At 42.1% G+C, this 23,332-nt stretch overlaps 1 protein-coding gene across 1 annotated transcript in view; it reads right to left on the reverse strand.

Annotated features, from left to right (window-relative positions):
- Positions 1-23,332, reverse strand: part of LOC104151724 (Kinesin-like protein KIF28P) — a 32,345-nt gene that overhangs the window by 3,920 nt on the left and 5,093 nt on the right. The window contains exons 4-19 of the mRNA XM_068939333.1: positions 21,701-21,736; positions 19,683-19,907; positions 17,612-17,766; positions 16,964-17,075; positions 15,815-15,882; positions 14,385-14,527; positions 12,895-13,016; positions 11,465-11,555; positions 10,379-10,433; positions 9,876-9,999; positions 9,433-9,577; positions 7,045-7,163; positions 5,595-5,702; positions 3,529-3,803; positions 2,416-2,550; positions 1,606-1,772 (exon numbers count right to left, since the gene is read on the reverse strand). Coding sequence (XP_068795434.1) covers positions 1,606-1,772; positions 2,416-2,550; positions 3,529-3,803; positions 5,595-5,702; positions 7,045-7,163; positions 9,433-9,577; positions 9,876-9,999; positions 10,379-10,433; positions 11,465-11,555; positions 12,895-13,016; positions 14,385-14,527; positions 15,815-15,882; positions 16,964-17,075; positions 17,612-17,766; positions 19,683-19,907; positions 21,701-21,736 — 2,080 coding nt within the window. The remainder of the gene's footprint in view (positions 1-1,605; positions 1,773-2,415; positions 2,551-3,528; positions 3,804-5,594; positions 5,703-7,044; positions 7,164-9,432; positions 9,578-9,875; positions 10,000-10,378; positions 10,434-11,464; positions 11,556-12,894; positions 13,017-14,384; positions 14,528-15,814; positions 15,883-16,963; positions 17,076-17,611; positions 17,767-19,682; positions 19,908-21,700; positions 21,737-23,332) is intronic.

Consider the following 23,332-nt stretch of genomic DNA (forward strand, 5'->3'; position numbering starts at 1 on the left):
ATATGGCGATTTTAATTCTGACAACACCATTCTTACAAATCCCCACATTTCTAAAGTTTATCCTGAAAAGGAGCTCCTATTCTACTCATCAAATTCACTTTTCCAACTAGATACCCGTATTGTACGTAGATATAGCGATGTATCACAGATTTTCATGCTTCTCTCTTACATTTTGGCCTTGCATCCTGTTTGCCACTGAAGGAGCTCCATAGGACCTCAGATGCTGCCAAATGTTAATGTGAAGCCTCAGGTGACAGCAAACACATGGATTACAGTCTTGTCCTGGCACAGTCTGGACCACCCTGACTGCCAAAGACCTGGTGATTCCTTCCTACTGAATTGCCACATAAAGCTGACAATCAGAAACAGTAGTTGCCTTTTTTGCAGACTGCATTGTGAACAGTACCAGAGACAAACCACATTTTTTCATATATTACGCCCACACCTAGAGCTGAAAAATGAAAGGATTTTTTTGAGTCCGCTGAATAGTTCCCAGCAACTGCAAGAAGTCCATCACGCAGAGATATTTACACGCGCACCATACGCTACTGTGATTAACTTCTGTGACCAGGGCATTCAACGGTCTAGCATGTATTGCTAACGCGAACCGTGGTAACCTACTGGTACCTGTGTAACTTAGGGAGGGAGGGAAAATAAAGCAAAGAGCGAAGAGAGGTCTCTAACCAGTGGCAGGGCAAACTCTCAAGCCGCTCAGCTTACACCCTCTTTCCAGGGGGCTGCATGCTGTGGATCCCCACAAGCCACACCATCACGGCTCCCGTGTGGGCACGGGCACCAGCTCCATGCACAGCGCCAGCAGCAGCTCCTGAGTCCCGAGGCCTCGAGCGCCCAGGGTGACCCCAGCAGCCCCCACTGAGATGCTTGTCACGCAAGGAGGAGGAGCAGAAGGACCAGGAAAGAGGGTAGCCAAGACTAAGCTGGTGGTGGCCCTCAGCAGCGCACCGGGGCCGGCTACCAGAGGGGCTGCCTACACGGCTGCCCCGGCGCTCCCTGCAGACGGGCGCAGAGTGCTGCTGGGGGCCACCACCCCATTCCCCATTTCCTTCACCATCACCACCTGGTTATGGCCAAATCATAGCGCAGCCTGCACACAGGTTTCTTGCACTTGCCAGTGACTTGATTTGTGTCTTTGGGCCAAATTACCCAACCTCTCTGTTCTTCAGTTCCTACCCCCTCCCCCCCCCCCCCCCATTAAATGGATGGGGTAGTGTTGCTGTCCCTTACGGGGCTGCGTTGGGCCTTCCCGCAGCAATGCTTTTGAAGTACCGACCAGCACATTCAATACGCTGTCTGAAAATAAAGCAAAACTTTTTCCACAGAGCCTGCTTTTAGCATCAAGTGATGTAGAGCTCTGTGAGGCTTAGGCTAACATCTTCATTTAAAAAATCATACCAGGAAGCCACTGATTCATTTTTCACATACGGAATTAATATTGTACTGAGGAGTTTGAACAACTAGGCTACTCAAGGCTCATCCTACAGGCAAACAGCTTTATATCTATAATGATGCAGCAATATAGTTTGATTCTAGCTACAACCCATCACTGAAGAGGACTATGAAATATAAAATCATGGAGAGAAATACCTTGAAGTCCCCACAAATCAACAATTAAAGCATTTTCCTGTAAATAATTCAAAAATTCATAGGATGCATTTAGAGCTGAGAAGTGGACTGTTTCTTCTATCTTTGGATTCACATTTTTCCAGGCAGGCTTTGTGTATAAGAACCGTGGAAGATCATAAACTCTATACCTAAAGAGATAAAATATAAGCATAAAAAATTAATTAAAAGCCAATTCACTTTCTGAAAGTGCTATTTAAACAGACACAAAAGGTGAGCAAAAACAATTACTGTGGCGTTTCAAGGTCAGCTGTTCTCTCCTGCTCAATAAAATGCCTTATGCAGTCCCATAGCACACACATGATATGTGAAAATATTACTGTGCTTTATTAATTTGTAGTATTTATTCCACTGACAACAGCAGTTTGGCATGCTGTCAAAACTGCACTTGCACAAACAGCTTTAAATTACTTATAACTCTATTTTTATTCTGAGAATTAGAGCTTTCTGCTCATTTACTAGTCCATGGGACTTTTCTCAGACTCCTTCCATCCCCCACACCTTTGTGGAGAGCAAATGAATTCATGAATATCCTTGCTCAACCCAGAGCTTTAAAAATCGCAGTAATATTTGTGGGAGGACACTGCATATCTCCTATAGCACCAAAGATTCAAAGTTAAATTCTTGCTATAGCTTAAAGACACAGGCAAAACAGATAATGGTTTAGGCGGTCTTACGACTTCCACAGGGGTAATGCTAAAACTGCTCTCGATTTAACCAGAAACACAAGCTGGGAGTATTCTGGCGAGACAGGGAACGGCTGCACCACAGTACCCTATCTGAATGCCTCTTCCCACAGCATCTTGCAGCCATTTGACTCCAAGGCACTCTGCGATGTGAATCTGGAAATCAACCCTTCTTCCCAGCAACTCCAAAGGATCGATGACCGTATCGTCTTCCCCAAGGATTCTACAAATGCAGAAAGAACAGCACAACGTATTTGACTCAGGTCCCCAACCAACCACAAAGCAGGACAACAACATAAATGAGGAGTGCAGACTGGGGCTGGAGAGGAGAGCTGCTTTTACATGACATGCATATTTTGATAATTAATAATTATTGGCAAACGGAACATGAGTTTTATAAAGCTGGTCCGCTTTTCTTCGCTGCAGAACTTCAAGACAGCAAAATTAGGATGGAAGCCTGGTAACCTTCACTATCAGATGTTACTAGAGTGAAAGCAGCAGTGCCTCAGAGAGAAAAACAAGATGTAGGGAGGAAGACAGAAAGATGCCCATAGAAAAGGTCAAAAAATAAAGAAGAATGGAGTCCAGAGAGACAACAGGGAGACAGAAATCATTCAAAATAGAGAAGGACTACACTGAATTTATTTTGTTACATATATAATTGCTTTCTTCGTCAAACTAGTGAGCTTCTGTGTTGACAGCAACTAAGAGAAACTTACTGTACTGTCCCAACCTTACAGAGATGTTTAGTTATGAAGAAAGAGACCAAGCAACAGGAGCAGAAGCTACTTGCACATCAGAAACCTCCTCCAGAAACTGCAGGAGGAGGACTGCCCACCTCGGGCCCATTACTCCCTTCCAAGGTGCCAACTCCATCAGGGGGCAGGGAAAGATAAAAGCGGTTTGCCAGAGCTGTTCATTCAACTAGGCTGACAGCTTGAAAAATACAGTTCCTGGGGCTCTGCGAAGCACTTCAGCAAAGGCAGGAATCAGGACTGACTGCTTATGGGTCTCATCTAGCGGTGCTGGAGCTGATTTCTCCTCCCAGTTACACCAGCAAGATCTCTATCTCCCTTTTTCACATGTTGCTCAGCATTTCCAGCCTTCATTTCCAATCAAGCATTTCAACAAGCAAACTTCCTGAATTCCTTTAAAAAATGACAACCAACAGCTCTCCAGTACAGAGGTGGTGAACATTTACCTCCCGTCCCTGGAGCACGGAGATAGGTTTATTAGCACAACAGCCTCCTCCAGCCCCTCCGAATTCAGAAGCTCAGTCTGCTCCTCCAGCTGCACGCAGTACGCCAGCGACTGAAGCCAGACGTGAGCAGACCCCAAGTGAACAACCTCCACCGGGTCCCAGAATGGATCGCTGTCCTGGTTCACGTGGGTGTCCTCGCCTTCCTGAAAACGCTGGTAAAGCTCTTCCATTAGAAACTTCCTATTTATGAACTTGGCCTTTGACCATACCCACACCTAGGGAAGCAGAGGAGAAGTGATGAAATGAATTGGTCTAGTTTGTGCTACGTAACCTGCTGAAGAACTGTATTTTCATTTTAATATCTAGCCTCCTTTTTGCCAAAGGAAGACTATTCTAGTGTTCCTTGTGGGGCTATGGAGACTCATTGATCATCATCCTCTTTGCAACAGTCTTTAATGCACAGGAGGACTTGGTCACCTCTTCTCTAGAGCAAACAAAACTCAGTTCCTTCAGCCTTTCATACCGACTGAAGTAATCGGCAGCTCTTAGAATTTCATACTTAAAACATAGGATAAATTGTTCTTCTGACCAAGCGATCTCAAAGTTTATACAAACACTGAAGCACGGAGGAAAGGAAAGAGATTTATTTTACAGACCACTGTTTGGAGCATTCATTTACAATAAAGAAGTGTGAGGTGTAAGTCTGTGCTCCAATAAAAGATCATTTATCTGGCAGAGTGGAGATTTTAAGCATTTATTAAAACAGAATTGACTACTTCTCATGTTCATTTTCTCCCAGTCCAGTATTGTTTGCTGACATCTTTCTTCTGCATTAAAAAAAAAAAAATCTCTTTCCTAAATCTTATTTTTCCTGTTCACAGCTTCAATATAACTCATTCTTACAACCAGCAGCAGAGAAAATACCACTGAAAAAATCTAAATAAATCGTTTGGCTTACGTCTCAAGGCTCCCTCTCATGTTTCTAGTTTCTCTATTTTTAAACAGCACACAACATCTATCTACTATCAACGCATTGTCCATGCCAATACTTGAACAACACAAAGAGGAAATGGAAATCTTTTAACAAAAAAAATGGCATTGTATGTTGCAGCCACAATGGTTTGAAAGACTAACGGACATCATTTGCGGCAAATACACTAAACCAAAATGAGGATAAAGTACATTATAAAATGTTCCTGTAAACTGACAGCTTACAGTCACAATTTAGAGCGTGTCTAAACCAGAACTATTAAATATCTGAAGTGAAAATGTAAAATTGCTTTTCTTTACCCAACGGTGGCTCTCCCAAAGATTCCAAATAAACTGGTAACAGACAAATAGTTGAAAAAGTCTGTCTTTTTGAAAGGGAGATAGCAAGTTCTCTCCTTCATTATTTAAAAGGTGAAGCTTTCCTGCTAAGCAGCCCATGATCAGCTGCAATTGAAGAAGGTTTCAGTGACGGAGCGTTTTTAGCACTGATGAAACTGATCTCGTGCTATAGTGAGCCCAGGGACCCATCAGTAAAATCTCAGCAAAAAACGAACCTTAGCGTGAAGGTCTCTGACCATCCCTCCCTGCACTTAGACACCTTCTAAGGAGAATTTTATATCAAATCCTCCTGCGTTAGTTCACCAGGAGCATCTCTGTTGCAAAATACAGGAACAGAAAGAGAAAATACCTCAGGGTGGCTAATGGTACACTGAAATGACGAGGCAGATTCAGTTCTTTTAGGCGCAGAAATAGCACACCTCGAGGATCTCCTGCAAGCAGGCACAAGCCATTTTTTCCAGGAGAACGGCTACAGGCAGTACGTGGACTCTTTTTACGAAACGAACAGATACAGGAGTGGGAGGGTGGTACTTCATGTATGGCAGCACATTAAAAACGCATCAAAGAGAGTGGAAGGGCAAAAAAGGGGTGTAGTGTTGTTAGGACACGTCACAGAGACAGCAATTGCAAGGGTTCCACGTGTGCACCTTGAGGATGAGCGCATCCCCTGCACCTTTCTTATTTTCTCCTACAACCTCCTCTTAAAACGTGAGCTGATTCAGGTTCGGCCTTCTTACCTGATTAGTAGTTGCATGTGTCACTTTTACCATTATTTCCTTTTGTAGGTCATATCCTCTGGAGTCTGTTGAGGCTAGATTTTTCACCTTCAGTTCAAACTTGAGGTCCTATTAAGTCAAAAGGTTTCTCAAACACATTAACAGCCAGGACACGTTTTGCTGAATAAGCTGGGAATACTTTTAGTTGTATATGATACTGTTCATAGAGTAAATTCTCACAATAATCTTTCTGCAACGTCTCGAATTTGACATCCCCAGTATTTCAAATTTTGGAAACGCACCTAGAATGAGGCTTCCTTAACTTCCCTCATTGTCGCTGTATTGACGTAGTACTCTGAGAGCCTGGGATTTCCCATTCTTATGTAGTATACAAAGAGGTCAGATGAGTCTTTAGACAAGCAGACAACACTAAATTTCCAATGCTCTTTCAGAAGGCTACTGATCCTATATTAATTGTGTTCTTACATTAATACAACATTTTTCTGCTCATTATAGACCACTGGGAATTTTTTTGCAAGGAAGTTAGCAAATAGGTTCTTTACGCATTGTCCCTGCTCCTCATCCAGTGCTTTCTGTACCGATGTATATCCCCTCCTAGCTGCTGACATTCAGATGCAAGAAATTTGCTTCTCCCTTTAACCAGGAGGTAGAAACCAGCAGAGAAGGCAACAACATTTCTAGATCTACGAATTGCTATGAATGGAGATGTACCAGTATGGCAGGCATCTGTTGTGCTACTGAATTCTGGAAATGGGGCTATTTCGACTTTTGGGATGAACACAGCATTAAAAAAGTTGGGGAATGTGTCACAGAACCTACTGAGAGAGTAAGGGCCAATACAGCCTTACCAGCTGGAGCATCATAATTCCCGCATTTGAGGTGTGCCAGTTGCACACCACCTATAGCTCCATCAAGATGCTGAGAGAAGGAAGAATCTTTATACTGTTCAGTTTATTTCTGCTTTCCTTTAGGAAACTTCTCAGAAGTTAGTTAATTTAAATGCTGGGAAATTATTATAGTCTGTCTACATTTTCCTTTGAATTAATCTCATTATCCTTATCTTATGGAGCGACTGTGAAGAAGAATTTATCTTCTTGGGACTTTTCAACCTTCCTCTGAAACACTTGGGTAGATGTTGTTTGCATATTTATACAGAACAACTGCTCTGATATGCTGCTGCCTGCAATCTATGCTCCCAAATTCTGTCTACTGAAAATTTACTTAACACCCTCAAAAAGGAAGAGCTGCACAAAAGGGAGACTGTTCACACCACATTTCCTCTTTTCTCTGCCTGTCAGGTGCTGAGGAAGACTGGGAAGAGCAAAAGGAATGGAGCAACAGTAAGGGCAAGAGTACAGGGGAAAAAGACTTTTACAGTTATTTTTGTTCATCTTCAAACACTTACTAACCAGGTTTAACCTGCAGGAGTTGGGGCAGAGGCATTACCTACCTTCTTCAGCTCCTCGCTCATCTGATTCACTTCAGCTACCAGTGGCATGAGCTTGATATAATCATGGAAAACGGCAAGGACGCCGGGATCGGCTCTGCTGTCCTTACCGCCGGCAGCACCTGTTAGAAAGGCTGCGTTAGAGGGTATACAAAGGGAGAAACTGCAGTCTAACTTTTGGGTAGTTTTAAGGAGTTCCTTTCGGACTGCCAAAATACAATTTAATACTTCTAGCCCATGCTACCTTCCTCCTACCAACCGCCTTTAAAATAGCCGCCTTGCCAGCGTACGCAGCCACGTCATTTCTAGGACGCAGAGCTGCGCGGTTAGTGCCGAACCTGCACGCGCCACGCAACGCCCACAAGCGAGAGGAACAACAGCTACAGCCGAGACACGTGCTTGGCTCACAACAACCTGTTTCAGCCTTTTTCAACGCTGGACTGATTAGTTGCTCATACTAGAAAGTAACTGGACTTCAGAAAACCGCTTCCGTCCTGCCCAGTGCAGGAAGAGTTTTCCCCAAACTGCTGCAGGATTCAGTTGACCTCAGAGGTCGCTGCAGCCAGTGCTATTTAGAACAGAATTTCACTGTTCAGTCATTAATTGTCTGGGTCTTTTGTTCGTTGTTTTTTTTTTTGTTTTTTTTTTAAGGAATTCAGGTCCTGCAGACCTAAACTGAAAAATGCAGACCAACACCTGGATTTTAAAGACAAGCAGCTGGGTATATTTGGAGAACTGGCTCAGCCCGTTCTGAAGACCTACAGCAGCTGGTTATGCAGCTGAGGAGCAGTTGCAAGCTCCCCCTGGTTTGGTGGTGTTACGGTGCAGATTTATTTTTTTAGAGCATCACTACCTCATTACTTTTTTGGAAAAGATGGAGAACGTGCATCGGGGATATCGTGGTAGCTAGTTGCACGGCAGTGCTCAGGCGCATACTCACTGCATCTCTCACTGCAGGAGTGATGCTCATGCCATTAAGTTTTAGGCATCTAAGCGAAGTCCTTGCGTGCCCTCACCCATCCCAGAGACCATCGTAAGGATGCAAGGGCTCTGATCGCAGGTGCTCAACTGCACCTCAGTCAAATGCCTGAAATCAGGGGTGTGATCACACTAATAGCTCTCCAGCTGTGTATAATTACTGCATGTTTCTATAGAAATGGAGCAATTTGAAACACAAAATGGAAGAACCATTTAGTAACTCAAAACAACCTGGCAGATTAGAACAGGATTTAAAAAACCAGCACACACAAACCCGAATTCTTTAAGAATGATGAGCATCTGAATGCAAAAGACCTGCAGCAAATATTCACAGGACCTTTGGACTGTCTATTTTATATTCACAAACTAAACATCTCGCCCTCTGGACTGAACAGGTTAAAACAGCCGGTAGAAAAGTGAACTACAAAACCCTCACTTTACTGGGGGGTAGCATTTCCTGCATTGGAGGGTAGCGTTTCTCCAACATATAATGAAAAAAATACAAGCAGATGAAAAAATGGGAGGAAAAAAAGGAGCAAATTTTAGAGGAGCAATGGGAATATTTTGGATGACAGCAAAAGAATACCTATCATGATATTTTGTACCACTATTACCTAATATGACCACATTAACAAAACCAACATAGATAGCTGCTAGAGGGACTGTGAAACAAAGGGAAAGCATATTTGAGCACACATTGGGCTGATTCTGCCCACCAGAGACTTCTCTGGGAGAAGATATTCAGGCAATAAAACATGCTGTGGCATCCTGTACTGTTGATGTGCACTGCTCAGCGTGCCATCTCATGTGACCTTCTCAGTTGGAGTGTTTATGTATTATTAAAAGTAATCTGATGTCATTTCTCAAATGCAGCTTATAAGTACTGCTCCCTTTTTTTAAATAAAACAAGCAATTCTAGCACTAAAGGAAAACCAAGTGAAATGTTGATAAGAATCTGGTCTGTTTGAAATAAAATCCGGAACAATTTGCCAGAATCACAGCTGTCAATCAGCTCATTCTGAGACATAATACAAACACACACTTTACTGTTTGTGAGCATAACACCATAAATAACCCCAAACACGTGCCAGTTTCAAGAAAAGTCATTGGTTTCATGAAACAACATGTGAATTCATAAAAAACGTCCCCAAAATTGAAACTCATTGTCTTTTTCTATAGACATATTATACTATAGACTGCTATAGTATGTATTAGGTAGGTAAAATGAACTTGTCGTGATTCCTGGCTGCCTTCTCATAAGGCACTGCACAGCCTCCAGCCTGCTGCAAGAACAACGTGCTAATAGCAAAAGGAAAACACAGCTTATGAAGTCGTCCGCAAATGATCCAGGGTGTGACGAAACATCAGCCACCACTGAAGAATGTTACCCAATACACAAACAATAACACTTACCAAGCTCATCTACACTAAAACCTTCTGCCGCTGCCAACTCTGACTGAAAGAAATCATAATCGTATCTGCTCAGGTCTTCATCTGTTCGTTCTGCAGGTGGCCCAACATACAGGAAAGCGCTGTTTGATCCCAGAATAACACGATCCTGAAGGGTTAAACAAAGGTTGCTGCCAAATTCATGCAGGTGACACGTCAAGCGTCACAGAAGAGCAAAGTGCTCCTGACCTCTTCTTGAGCAGGTAAAATTGCAAAGAGAAGTGATTATGGAGTGGGCTTGAGAGCAGGAGAGGACGTGTATATAAAATTCACCTTCCTTACATGTAAGATCCTCTCTCAGGATGTGGTGAGTAGGAATCATTCTAAGTTCTTTGTTATGCTCAGGCTTTTTTGTTTTCTGAATTTTTATTTCAGACTTTGGTTTTATGTCCTAAGAAAACACTCACCAAGTGCTGTAGCTTTGTTTTCCCTGTGATGGGCGCACCATTCACAATGGCTTTGCACTTATCGTGTGGTGTTAAGGTAACTTTGCCATCAGCATTTGTAAATGTAGCGTGTTTGTCCAAAATGCTGAAAGATATAAATTTTCTTGTGAATCATTTTTTTTTTAAATTAGAAAATCATCACAGAAAAGGATATCGTAAATTGGAAGATAATAAATCTAGCTTGCCACCCAAGAGGCAGCTGGACTTTTAACTCAGAGTTGCCATTTAACTTCACGTGTTTACCATTACAAAAATGGCAGTTTCTAGAAACATAAGAAACTCATCAATTATCCTTTCTAACCTGTCCCTTACCAGCCCTCATAAAAAGTTCTAAATAACTATAACCCATGCTTATGCAGAGTAGTACAATTCTTTACATTAAAAACAACTTAAAAAAATTAAGTCCAAACAGCAAGAGAATCAAGAACATAGGTGTCTAGCTTTCCTTAGATTAATGTACTTACCCCAAACCTCTTAGGATTATTGCATTTGAGGTTGATTGACCAACCTCGGAAGAACCTAGAAAAAAAATGAAGATTTCAGTATAAATTACACGTGCTCTAAACAACAGGTATGTGATGATGAAGATATTCAGTTTTACCATTCAGTTTTACAGAATCACAGAATTGTTTAGGTTGGATGGGACCTCTGGAGATCATCTAGTCCAACCTCCCTGCTCAAGCAGGGTCACCTAGAGCATATTGCCCAGGATCACGTCCAGACGGGTTTTGAATATCTCCAGGGAAGGAGACTCCACCACCTCTCTGGGCAACCTGTGCCAGGGCTCTGTCACCCTCACAGTGAAGAAGTTTTTTCTCAGGTTCAGATGGAACTTCCTGTGGTTCAGTTTCAGTTACCTTTTCTCTTTTGCATCAATTTGAAGAGCTTTGCTCAGCACAAACCTTTCATATTAGCGCTGCAACTAAAAAATGACAGTATACTAAATTATCTGTCTCTAGACACAAGGTCCCGGATCCTGAAGTACATAAAGGGTTTGCTTTATGCGACTGCTGGTACTGCACACACAAATAATTACAGAGGCATCTGGGAACCCCTAGAAATCCCTGTGATTCGTTATTGTCAAAAAGACGGCAGAAAAATATCCAGTGTAATTATCACATGTGCAGATCTACAAATATCTGGTCCCATTTCTGTTAATTGCAGCTCAAGTCTAGTCTTTTGCAAGCTCTAGTCAGCTTGCAAAACGAAAGTTCACCTTTTCAGATCATTAGTTTTCTGGAGAAGAAGTGACTTTGACATCCAGTAGACCTGGATATTTCTTATGACTTATTTTCCTATTGTCTCTTAACATCTCTTGCAGTAGAAACACTTCTCAAAGTATAATTCTCTGGTCTGCTCTGTTCTCAAACCAAAGGAGCCCAAGTTGATGGGGGAAAAAGTAGGTAAGAACTTACAGAAAAAAAGAAGAAAATAGTGACTCAAGCGTCTGAGCAATGTAGTACTACAACATCGCTGTTATGTCAGTGTTAAGATACAGAAAGTAGTATTCATATATTGTATTCAGGACTAAAAAAAGAAAAAAATACTACCATCCTGAATGAAGTGCTTGAGAACCCATGAAAGCTGGGGGTCTTCGTTGATATTCAAGAGATAAGGGAATGTTTCCATCATCTGTCTCTCCTGAGTAACAATTCAGAAATTAGTTATTTTAGCGGGATACATTTGAAAGCCTGAAATAACAGCTAATAATATTCATACAGGTCTTTTTCGTACAAGAAACATCACCACCATAAAGCAGCTTGTACAAGAACATCCTGAAAAAAACCCAAATGCCAAACACTCAACAAGAGATGTTGGATGCATGTACGCAGTCTCCAAGTCCTGAAACACTTTTATTAGAAACGCATGGGAACTCTGACCATGAAGTGAAAAAAATTCAGTGAAAAAAGGCTTGGTTTAATGTTTCAGTTACAATTGCAGCTCACTCAGCTTAGGATGGTGTTCAGCCCCCACTTCACCTTTAGTGAGATTAATAAAATGCATGCATTCAATTTTGCACGTGAAGCTCCTTAAGTTGTGTAAGCTTTGTGGTCTTTCATTGGTTCAGTTTTACTTCAAGCAACAAAATAGTAAAACAAACAAAAAAATATTTTGGAGTTATCCCCAGACCTACTTTCCGCAAAAAAACTGACCCGCACGCACTATTCATTTGCGTTATAGCAAAAATCAACAGCTTTGTCAGGACAAGGATCCCAGGGAAGGAGGCACAGTACGAGCACTCAGAGACTTTGCTCCACACAGCTAAGTCTGCGACAAAGTACAGTATGCAGCAATAATAACACAAGCGGCAGGAGTGGCTGAAGGACACAGGAAACGATTCCTTGAACAGCTTTATTTATGCAAGCTACCTGTGCACAGAGGTAAACGCTTTTAAATATGCAAGTCTACCATTAGGATAAAACGAATATGATAGTTGCAAACTTGGCATCTATTTGACCATTATCATTGGCAACACAGCGGAAATGATTCTTGAAGAGAAACTGGAAAGGTCAAAGAATATTTGTCTGCCCCAAGTTTGAGCGTGTTTATCTCATGACTGATTTGGAAGTGAAAATCTTTGCTTCTCTCTGTCAAGGACTTGAAAATGGCAAGTCTGAGCTGCCCTGACATAGCTCGGTACATTCACTCGCATCTTTTATTCAGTAATAATTCCTTATAACCACACAATAAAAATCAAGAAACGGTAACGTACATCAGTGGTAGAAACAGACAGAAGATTCTGTTACATAAGCTCATGAGATATTTGATATTATATTGCAGACCCTTAATTACAGTATAATACATGGCTTTGCTCTAGCTTAAAAGCATCTGGAGAGTCTTGTCAGGACGTTGTGGGCAGAAAGGTACGTGAGCAATGAATCTTAAAGACAACAAGAAGGGCCATTGTCATTAAAAGACCATAGATGAAAACATCTGCAATTGATCCGCAGCTTGCAACGTGCATTCCCGGAAAACTCACCTGAGCGATTGCAGCGTACTGCTGCTCCCACTCCTCCCGGGCTGCCTGCAGCCGAGACTCCCATGTCACCTGAACGCTCTGAATCCCCTGCTCCTTTTCAGCCAGCAAATAACGCAGTTCTTCTGAGCAGAGAGAGACCTTTAACCAAGGTATGTACATGCGAAATAGCAAAACCCCTGTAAGAGACAAGGACTGCCAGCAAGGGGGACCATGTGCTGGTAGATGTCCTGGCCTCTTGCAGAGCAAGCATGTCCTACCTGCTACTCGTGGGGGCTATGCAGCATTCAGGGACACAAACCAACCCTGCTGCTGAATAGCTGAGATATTTGTTGCTGCAGTCACCATCCAGAACTGAAAACGAAAGCCGACATCTTCCTTGTCTTCCTCTAACCAAGCGGTGATCACTGTAAAATACTCTGCCTGCAAAGCGTGCCTGGGAACCAACTCGGCTGAATTCTCTTTAAAGGAGTTTGCAAACTACTAATCAATCGCAAACGCTCCCATCTCTTCCTTCAGCTCTGATGTCTGTCTTTTTGTAATATTCCTTTCTTTTAAAGATGAAATATTATTCACTCCTCTCTGCCTGCAGTGTCCTTACTTAGACTTGGAGGCGGGGGGGGGGGGGGGGGCTTTTAATCTGAGCAAATCAACAACTCTTGATAAAGGGTCCGACTTTGAGCAACTGGCTGTGCCCATGTGTATAGGGACTGATACTCAAAGGCAAAGTTTTTAAAAACGGTTTTTAAAACCGTTTTTTAAAAACGGTTTTTAAAACCGTTTTTTAAAAACGGTTTTTAAAAACAGTATCTGTTCTGATAGTGTCTGAATAACTAAAAAACATCCCAAACCATAAACTATCAACTGCTACTCTCATATCTACAGGTAGAAACACAGCAACGCTGTTACGCTCGCTAAATAAATAGAGTGTGAGCTAGCCAGCTGGGAGCCCATTGGTAAGGAGAGACCATCCGTTCATCCGGGACAAGGTTCCCAGTTTTCTTGGCTCTGACATGCCTCATATCAGGAGCAGATGGAGTCCTAAGAGGGGACTCCAGATAGGGGTGGTGTGGCACAATCACAAGTGTGCTCCTACACGTTTATCAGACTGAGCAGAGTGAATATAGGTCTCCAACGCTCTACCCACATGAACCTGTGATTTTGAAATACTTGAACTGGCACACATTTCGTAAGACTCCTTGATCACCTCTGATAAGAGGTGCCATAGTAATGAAAAATTTAAGTGGAAATTTAATGTGCAAATGCATATTGCCATACACTAATAGGTTAACTACAAGGCTTGTTTCAGACATTTTTCAAAATGTTCTCTGCCCTCCATTTTGTAAAAAAAAAAAACCACTTGTAGACATGCCTCAGCTGCATTTCTTCCACACTTCTTCAGTGTTACAGACTACCAAAAGGCCTCCTGATAATGTATTAGGAGCTCAAGATCTATTTGTTATTTGTAGCCATATTTATGCGGAAATACATACGTGTTTCATCAGCTGCTAACGTCCCTGGGTTCCTGAGCCCAGCCAGTCTGGACAATAGCTTGGTATTTTCAGCCTTCAGTTCTCTTGTAAGCTTCTCAGTGGGACTTGCATTTACCACTGCTTTGTTCCTGATCTTTTTTGTCCTTTTAAATATGAAAATATACAAAGAAACAAAAAGGACAACGTTACACAGACAATCCCAGCACAGGACAAGATTTCCTGCCAAATGTGATTTTTGTTTTCTTCTTTAATTCTTTTCCCTGTTCAGAAATATTCCATGGAGCTCTGGAACTTTACAAGTGAAAAAAACCTCACTTCCACTTTGCTCCTAGGCTGAAGGCATCTAAAGTCCTCTCTTGTGCTGCTAACAGCAATGACAGCCTGGTTTGTTTTTGCCCCAGCCATTCCAAGGAGATCCTTCTCTTCTCCAGCTAACCCTGACTTACAGCAATGTAGCTATAGCTGTTGCACCTCTGGTGTGTGAGATAACGTGGGACTGATACTTCAAAAACAGACCTCCCCTCGCAAGAATATGCGTGCCCCAAGCATGCTGAGAAATGCACTGCAGAGACAACTCAAGCTGCCTCTGCATGGAGCTGGCTCAGGTTTGCAGGCTTTATTAGTCTGAGTTCCCCAGCCCGTCAAAGCAGTTCAGCTGTTTCCAGAATTGAATTGGTGCTAGAAACATTATATCTTCACTGGTGCCATTCTGCTCCTGAGGTCTGCTAACCGCCAGGCTGCCACGTCCACATCGCTAAGCTATGATCCACTTCTGCATAACGGACATTTAACTGTCTGACTTCTTGTTAACTGGACCTGGCGTAAGAATATATTACTGCTGGATTCACATCGAAAGCATGACTGAAAGGACTGCCAAGAGACTGATTTTCAGTCCTTAGCCCATGAAAGGGAAAGAGGAGGACAAAAGGCAGGAGAGAGAGCAACTTCTAGCTCAGAAACCAATAGATAGAAAAAGGAGCAAGCAACTCGATCCTGAGCAAGGAAGAGCTCTTTGTAGCAGTATTACTGCAATCAGGAAGCAGAGACAATAAGCTCCTTGGAGCAGGGATCATCTGCATTGTCTACATTTCAGCACTGTCTGGTCAGTGGGACTCTGGCTTAGTTTTACAGGTGCTGCGTTACCCGGAGAGAAAGAGAAAGAAAGAAAAGCTGAATTATGACATACATATAAGGATCAGAATTCTCAGGAAAAAGTTACCTTTGTCACACAAGTTAGTTGTAAAAACACATGCCACGGATGAATAAGAATAAAGAATAAGCTCTTACTATGCTGTTTTTGCCTATTTACACATTCAATCTTTCTTCTTTCCGAGCTGTTAATGATGTAGAGTTGGTATATGTTGTTATTTTGCCCAGCATCTGACTGCAATTTGCACAAACGCCAGAGAGAAAAAATTATAAAAGTTTACCTCTCAGCATATCGTAAGGTCGACAAAGTTTCTTCATAACAGATGTCTGCTGGACTTACAGCTGCAATCTGTAAACATATAAAATGTGTTACCTAACACCAGAATGAGTTTTTTAAAAAATGGATTAACATGGGAAAACATACTGGTAAGTCTTTAAACATAAAGGGAGAATCCTAGCGTCCTAGACAGCTAGCTATAAATAAACTAACTCTTTTTAACACTTTTGCAAGAAATGAGAAAGAAAGATGAGAGGGTACAGACGGTTTGTGCAAAAATTAATAATGAAGGGGCTAGTATCCTGGTAACTCTGGCTTCTTTTAGCAACTCACTCCAAAAAAATGCTCAAAAACACTTTGGTGGTACTTGAACAAGTGACAGCTGCAGAATTTGGCCTTAAATGTGTTCAAAGCATCACTGATGAATTAAGAAAGCTCGTACTTGAAGAAACTCAGGTAAGCTGTTTTAAGATTATTAACATTTAACGTCAACGTTTTCACACATGCACATTTTGCTTTCATATTTTTTCCACTTTTCATTTAATGGCACTGTCTTTAAAAAATGCCTCTTTAAAGGTAGTGGAGGGTATCCATCGGGGAGGAAGAACAGAGTCCATGAGAGTTTTGTCTTACTAAGGAATGCAGCACCTCGTTCACAGCACAAACAATCACAGAATTCAGAAGAAAATAGTTATTTCATTATATAGTCTAGTTTTACGTAAAGAACTCGGGTTTTATATAAAACAGGCGGTTATGAGATTTACAGCTAAATGTTTAAGAATTTGCAGAGTACTTTTTCCAAAGAAATGATTTTTATATCTCTACAGCAGAGACAGACAGATAGATTTTGTGCCAGATGCGTTTCTATTCCAAAAAAAAGAAGCACTGGCCTTTTGAGCAATGCGTTTGTTTTATTAGTGACAAGAAACTTTCCACAAGATAATAGCAGCAGAGCAGCCTTCAGAGTTGTCCATGTTTAACTGTTTGTTACAGGGCTCTGGGCAGTCCATTTGGACCAGCAGAAAAGCTCCCTCCTTTATGCCGCACAGAAAACAATCTTAACTTTTAAGTTACACTTATTTTCACCGATGTTACAACCATGCAATTCTATTTCAACACATAAGTTGGGTAATAATTACAAGGGTCGATTTACCATGATCGTCCTGCTGTTTCCCCCCAGAGCAGATTGCAGGAGCTTAGTCAGAACCGAGTCTCTGTATGGGATATGCAACACTTTCTTTCCAGTAGCTCCCTCAGCCAGAGCGCTAAGGGGAAAAAAGGGTTTAGTGGGAAGAGGTGAGCAATGCAAGGATAACTATCAGGAGCAAAGCAGATTAAAAAAAGGTCCTCTGTTCACAAACCACTACCAGATTAAATACTTCAGTGTGTTCGTTATAGGGATAAAAGAAATCATCCTTCATACAAGGCCTAAATAATTTACTGTCAAGATTTTAAAAAACTGAAAGAACTGTTTGGAATGGCTCAGTTCAGCAGTTTCAGAAAAGCCTAGATTTGTCAGATATACTGAGCAACAACCTTGTAAAGCTGCGCAGCCTATTGCTACTTTGAAAAATGAGCAGGCAGTCCAAATACTCATAGAATAAGAAGCTAAGGAAAAAAAAAATCAGCGTTTTATATTTCCATGTGCTCCATGCTTTCTCAGGTGTGCCGTGAAGCTTTATTCATTAAGTTATTTTATTAACCATAGAACAAGGAAGATCTGAACTCAGAGACGATTTTTTTTTTTATTCACAGAAACTTTTCGCTTTTACTTTACAGAAAGGGATTTTTAAAAAAATACCTGATGACGTTTCCTAACGTTGTTAAACTTAGATTTACACGGGTTCCTTCCTTCAGTCTGTCTTTTTCAGATCCTGAGGATTTTTGCCTTTCACTTCCTGCCAAGTCCACCAGATTTATAACCGACTGTTTAGTGACTGCTTCATCTAGAAAAATCTGTAAAATACGGTATCAACATATGGAAAGATTATCAAATCAAAAGTTCTGATATTAATTAAAATATAGCTACATCTTCACATTGAAGGACCCAAATGAGCAAGGAAGATGAGCACCGCTCATAGGGAAAACAGACAGCTCAAGAGCAGCTTGACTTTAGGTGAAATAAAACACTATTATATTGATTCTCCAAAAATATAGCAAACGGCAAGACTGTTAATAGAGGAGCCAACGGTAATGGTTCTCTTTCTCCATAGGATCCACCTTCCCCTCCCCCACCCCCAGGAGTTTGATTTTGGCAACTCTAAATTCCTCTTGAAGTCTCAGGCAGATGCAGAAAGCTCTTCCCTTCCTGTCCTGCACGGCTTTGATGAATGCTGTCATGGCTCATCCAGGGACATCCGCAGTGCTTCAACACTGAATTGAAATTTGGAAAACAGGACAAGGAACCACTTCTATGTGAACTGAAACGTCCATCTCAGCGTGTCCTACACTGACGCCATGGAGATACATGTCTTTCAGGCACGCCCACCACTAACATTTTGCGCTCCTCAATTGCTCACTCAGCTTGTTGCTTGTTCTCTCAGGCTGCTCTTCTGGGGTTTACCTTCTCTCCAGATAGCTGTCCAAGCAACACTGTTCATTCCCTGACCCACAGAAAAAGGGTTTGGAAATGTCTTTGACTCCATAGCTCCCATGACTGCAAACACAATTCCTAGGAGGAAAATTAGATATCTCCCTCCCAGTTTTCTTGCTGGATACGCCTGGTACTGCCTCTCTCTCTCAAGGGGCTGAGCAGCTTTCGGAGTTGTCCATGCTAGGCAGAAGTGGGAAGCTGAGCTTGCTTTTACTGCACAGATGGGACTTTAACCTCCAGGCCAGCCTGATCCTTCTTGTCCTCAACCAACTCTACCATAAGGTTATCCTCAATACTTTATTCTATAGACAGCTTTCCACCACCAGTCAAAGGTTACTTCAACACAAACTGTAGTTCACGTATCAGTTTATCAAGGAAAAAAAAAAGGGGGGGAAGGAGATGAAGCACTGAGGACGCTCCACTGAGTGGAGCATCTCCACTGCCACTGCCACAGTATAACTGCTCTGATATGATTAAACTACTCTGTCAGCAGCATCACCGCAGTTACTCAATGCCCTGCTACCTGGCTGTGGGAGCGCACAGCTCTTCGGGCTTTGCAACAGTGAGGATAGCATTGCTCCATCACGTTTTCACAGCTTCCTTCCCAGCAGGATTCAGGCCTAAATTACCCTCTCCGGTCATGTCTCCTCTCCCACCCGCTGCAAAGCTGACCTGGCAGCCTTCTCTTGTAAAGAGTCAGGGAGATGCCACAGAAAGCCACAGACACATGTACTGCACTAAATTACCGATGGTCAAGCTTGCTAGCTACGGAGCTGCTTGTTATATCCAGACCAGGATTTATGCATAACGATAATGTGCAAACAGGAGCTACCAGAACAGGGACTGCAGGTTACTAGCGAGAGATGATAAAGCCCATTGGTAATATTTGGAAAATGAATTTAGGACACAGAGGATCTTAAACACAGAGCTATTCTGCAAAGAGGTGCAGTGTTTTGGGATGTCACTGCCTTTGGTGTCCACCACTCAGAGAGCAGCAGCAGTGAGTGAGCATGGTGCCAATCATTTAAGCTGCCATGGCTGATTCCGCAACCGAGGGAGGAGCGATCCTCACATTTGCTCTTCTGCTGGCTCTACCAGAGGCAGTAATAAACAATGGTGGTCCCGATCACTCCAGGCCCTACGTAAAACGGGGCCACCCTGAATTTTGTGTCTGCATAAACTTCAACAAATTCATTTTAGAGTGCTTCTAACAGGACCAATTAATTAAGAATACTAAACAAGTATACTGAAAAGTGGAAACGGTGCCTTCATACTACACCTGTTTGAATTGGATCGTGATTACCATGTGAGATCGACTGCTGGTAGCATTCATGGTGGTTGTAGCTGTCGTTCTCATCTTATTCCCTTGTTCCATTAACCTCTCAATTTGTGCATAATTATCACAAGGCACCAGCTTCAGACCATCCACATAAAATCCCTGTTGCTGGTCTTCTCTAATCTTGAGCCCTCCAGGCTTCCTCGTTTTAGACAGTAAGTCTATTACCTACAGAGAGAGATCTACAGTCAAAATTTGTAACTGAGTAAAATGTGTTACACTTTGGGTACAAAAAATTAAGACAGACTATACCGCACAGCACCTGGTAGTTATTCTGGCTTTATCCTCCTTAGATACTCTCATTTCCATATAGTTCCATTTTCCAGGTAAATTTAACCTACGTTCAAAGCCCACATTTATAGACTTAAGACATTTACAAAATTCAGCATAAAGGCGTTATTTCCTTCTCCTTCTATTATTATCATAAAAGTGCCTGCACTTTAACTTTCAATCTACTACACCCTTCCAAGAGCAATTATTTGTAATTTATAGCAGGGTACTGCCTTCTGTCTGCATCCCAAAATAGTTTATGGTGACAAAGATGCAATAGCTTTATTTGAAAATGTAAACAAGAAGAACATCTGTTTTCTTGAATTCAACGCAAATATAAAATACGGCCAATGAAAACAAAATATATGACTTTCAAGAAGGCAGACAAGGAAATGAGCCTATTCTGAAAGAAGTCTATCAGGAAAGTATATGCAGTGGTCTGCATCTAGTCTCTCTGAACCCAAGGCAGCTCCTCCCTCTCCCAGTGCTGCTATTTTTTACTCCCCATCTCACGTTTGAGATGTTTTCAGCCCGTTATCTGCCTAGTTCTTTTACATCAAAGTTGAAAAGCAGTATATATTTTAACAAAAAAAAATTATACCCTTTCTGCTACATGAGGTGAGAAGTTATTCTGTCAGCTGCTAAAACTAAAGTCATCTGTTTTCCTGTATATTCATTTTTTAACTCGTGCCCACTCGATCAAATTTGACTGAAACTGGCCACATGGCTCAAAAGTAACGAGAAGAAAGGTATAGAGCGAAGCAGTTTGTGAACAAGCAGCAAAAAATGTATACACCTTAGAAAGAAAGCTAAAAATTCAGTCCTGTAAGGCATACACCAGCTTCAAAAACCCCTCCCAGCTTAAGAGAAACAAATTACCCATTTTCAATTAGCAACATACCCTGTGTCTACCAAAACAAGAAATCAACAAAAAGGAAAGTGTAGGAAAAAAAAAGTCAAGAAAAAGCCTAACAAGCCCAAAAGTAAAACGTAGACTAGGAAAAGCACTGCCCGAGATGAAAGAGCATGGCCAACAGCATGGCAGTATGATCATGTCGCGCTGCTGGTAAGTGACAGTGGTGAAGAAAGAAGGAGGCCTCCTGTCCAACCTACTGCCAGGTTTTGCTGCGTGGGTCCCTCTTGACCCGCTCCTGGCCCGGCTGCGTTATCTGCTACTACACAGATAAACGTAAGCCCTCTGTATGATGATTCTTGCAAAAAACAACACTATTTCAGGATCCTAGTTGTGGTCTGAGGTTTTTAAATTTAACTCACTGGCCCACCCTAGTAGCTTGATAATGAGGTAATTTATGAACCCAAACAGACTTTTGGTATCAGGCTGTCATTTAGCTCAACCAGTAAAAAGATGCTGCTAGGTTCAGATACCATCAGCTTGGTCCCACTTCAGATAACATGCCCAGAAGAGTCATTGTAAGAGAACGTAAAGGCTGATTATCACATTACTGTGTAGGATCCACGAGCAACAAACAACAAATTAGAGAGAGAAAGGACAGAAACATTGCAAGGGTTGCAGCTGAACACAGCTTCCAGATCTGGGAGGGAAAGACCCTTGGGATGCAGGCCCACACGTGCACACACACATTCTTACATAAGAAGTTAAAGCAAAAAAGAAATAAAAGTACAAGAAAACATTAAGATTTGATAATAATGAAATAAAGCAAGACCATTACCTGTTCGTTATAAATTTCCAGCATACTGAAAGTAATCTGTAAGGACAAGAAATAACTGTAAGATAAATGCATTTGAAAAAAAAATCATTTTGATGGAGTATCATCCCATTCTAAAAATAATGCAGGCTACACAGATCAAAACATCCTTTTCCCTAAACTACAACATAAACTGAATGCAAGTAATTGCTTACTAGATCCATACCATTTCATCACAGCCCTGTTTCCTCTCCCAGTGCTCTTTAACCCACCCTTGTGTCCAAAATCCTCATCGTTGCCTAGGGAGACTCATTACAAGATGTGTTACAATAAATCATTTTATTTGTCCTAAAATAGATACTAAGAACTAATGAGCATCTATACAGCATTGCAGAAAATTCAGGAAGTGCAAATATTTATTTTTGACAGCACCATTGACTAGCAGAGTGGCCCAGCCAGTGTTTATTTTCAAGGCCATTTTAATACAGAAAAAGTCAATGTTTCCATTACTGATTTCCGAATGAACACCTGCAGGCATATATACTACCTATATAAGGGTATGTGGACGTGAGAGCAGCTAGTTCATTAAGGTTATGAGATCAAAGACCTTGTCAGTTAAAAGGGAATAATAAGTAACAGGGAAATTGAGAAACAAAACATATAGAGACCCAAACCTGACAAGTAAGCGATAACTGGACAATAAGAAAGATCAAAACCCTTCAGCCACTAATTGAGGGGCTGTTAAGAAATCAGAAGAAATATGTCAAATACAAGTATTATGGATATTTGAGGGGGACCTGTGAGGACTATGCAAAACTTATTAAGGAACGCTTAAGAAAAAGGTCAAAGATAGGAAAAAGTGGAGGATAGGGGAGGAATAAGGGGGAAAAAGGGAGAGGAGGATGGATAGGAAGGATGAAAGGGACCAGCCACATGCGAAGAGGCACCAGTCAGTACTCATCTGATTGAGCCTGCACCCGACCACTGCAGTCTATCCTATTTTATTAAATCCTTCCTTAACTATCTTTCCATGTAATCTCACTCTCTGTTCCATGTGAGAGTGCCATGAGGTCTAGGTGCCAGCAACCGGAGAGACAAGACTGAGTAAAATCAAAGGGCAGCAACTGGAGTCAGACCTCAGGCGACAGCAGCCCCAGTATCTGCCGTGGCAGCAGTGGGAGCCAGGGAAGGTCTCAGTGGCAGCAGCTGGCAGGGCCACAGGGCATAGGGCCCCCGTGCTAGGGGTGCTGGCAACTGGGGTCCAGTGAACTGGAGTCCAGGAGTGAATTAAGCACCAGCAGTTGACGTCAGATACCATGTGATAGCGGCCCATGCGTTTGTGGTGCCAGCAACTGGAGTGAGCGGGCGTCTAAGTGCCAGCAGCTGGAGCGGGAACCACAGGTCATAGGACCTCTGTGTCTACGGCACCTGCAAGCAGAGGGAATGGCATGTTTGTATTTTCCCCTAACCAAAAGCATGTGGGTGTGTTTGTGTAATTCACTACCAAACTTCAAGGTGGCCGAGCTGGTGAGTATAAAGAAAATCTGTCTCTGGAAAGACTCAACGTTTGAGCCAGAGGTGAGTAAGGGAGCCCAGTGTCCTGCCATGGATAGCAGGCAGGCTGGGAGCTCACGCTGATATTCAAGGGATCCGCAC

The sequence above is a fragment of the Struthio camelus genome, chromosome 3 (genome assembly GCF_040807025.1).
Source record: "Struthio camelus isolate bStrCam1 chromosome 3, bStrCam1.hap1, whole genome shotgun sequence".
NCBI classification, from domain to species: Eukaryota; Metazoa; Chordata; class Aves; order Struthioniformes; family Struthionidae; genus Struthio; species Struthio camelus.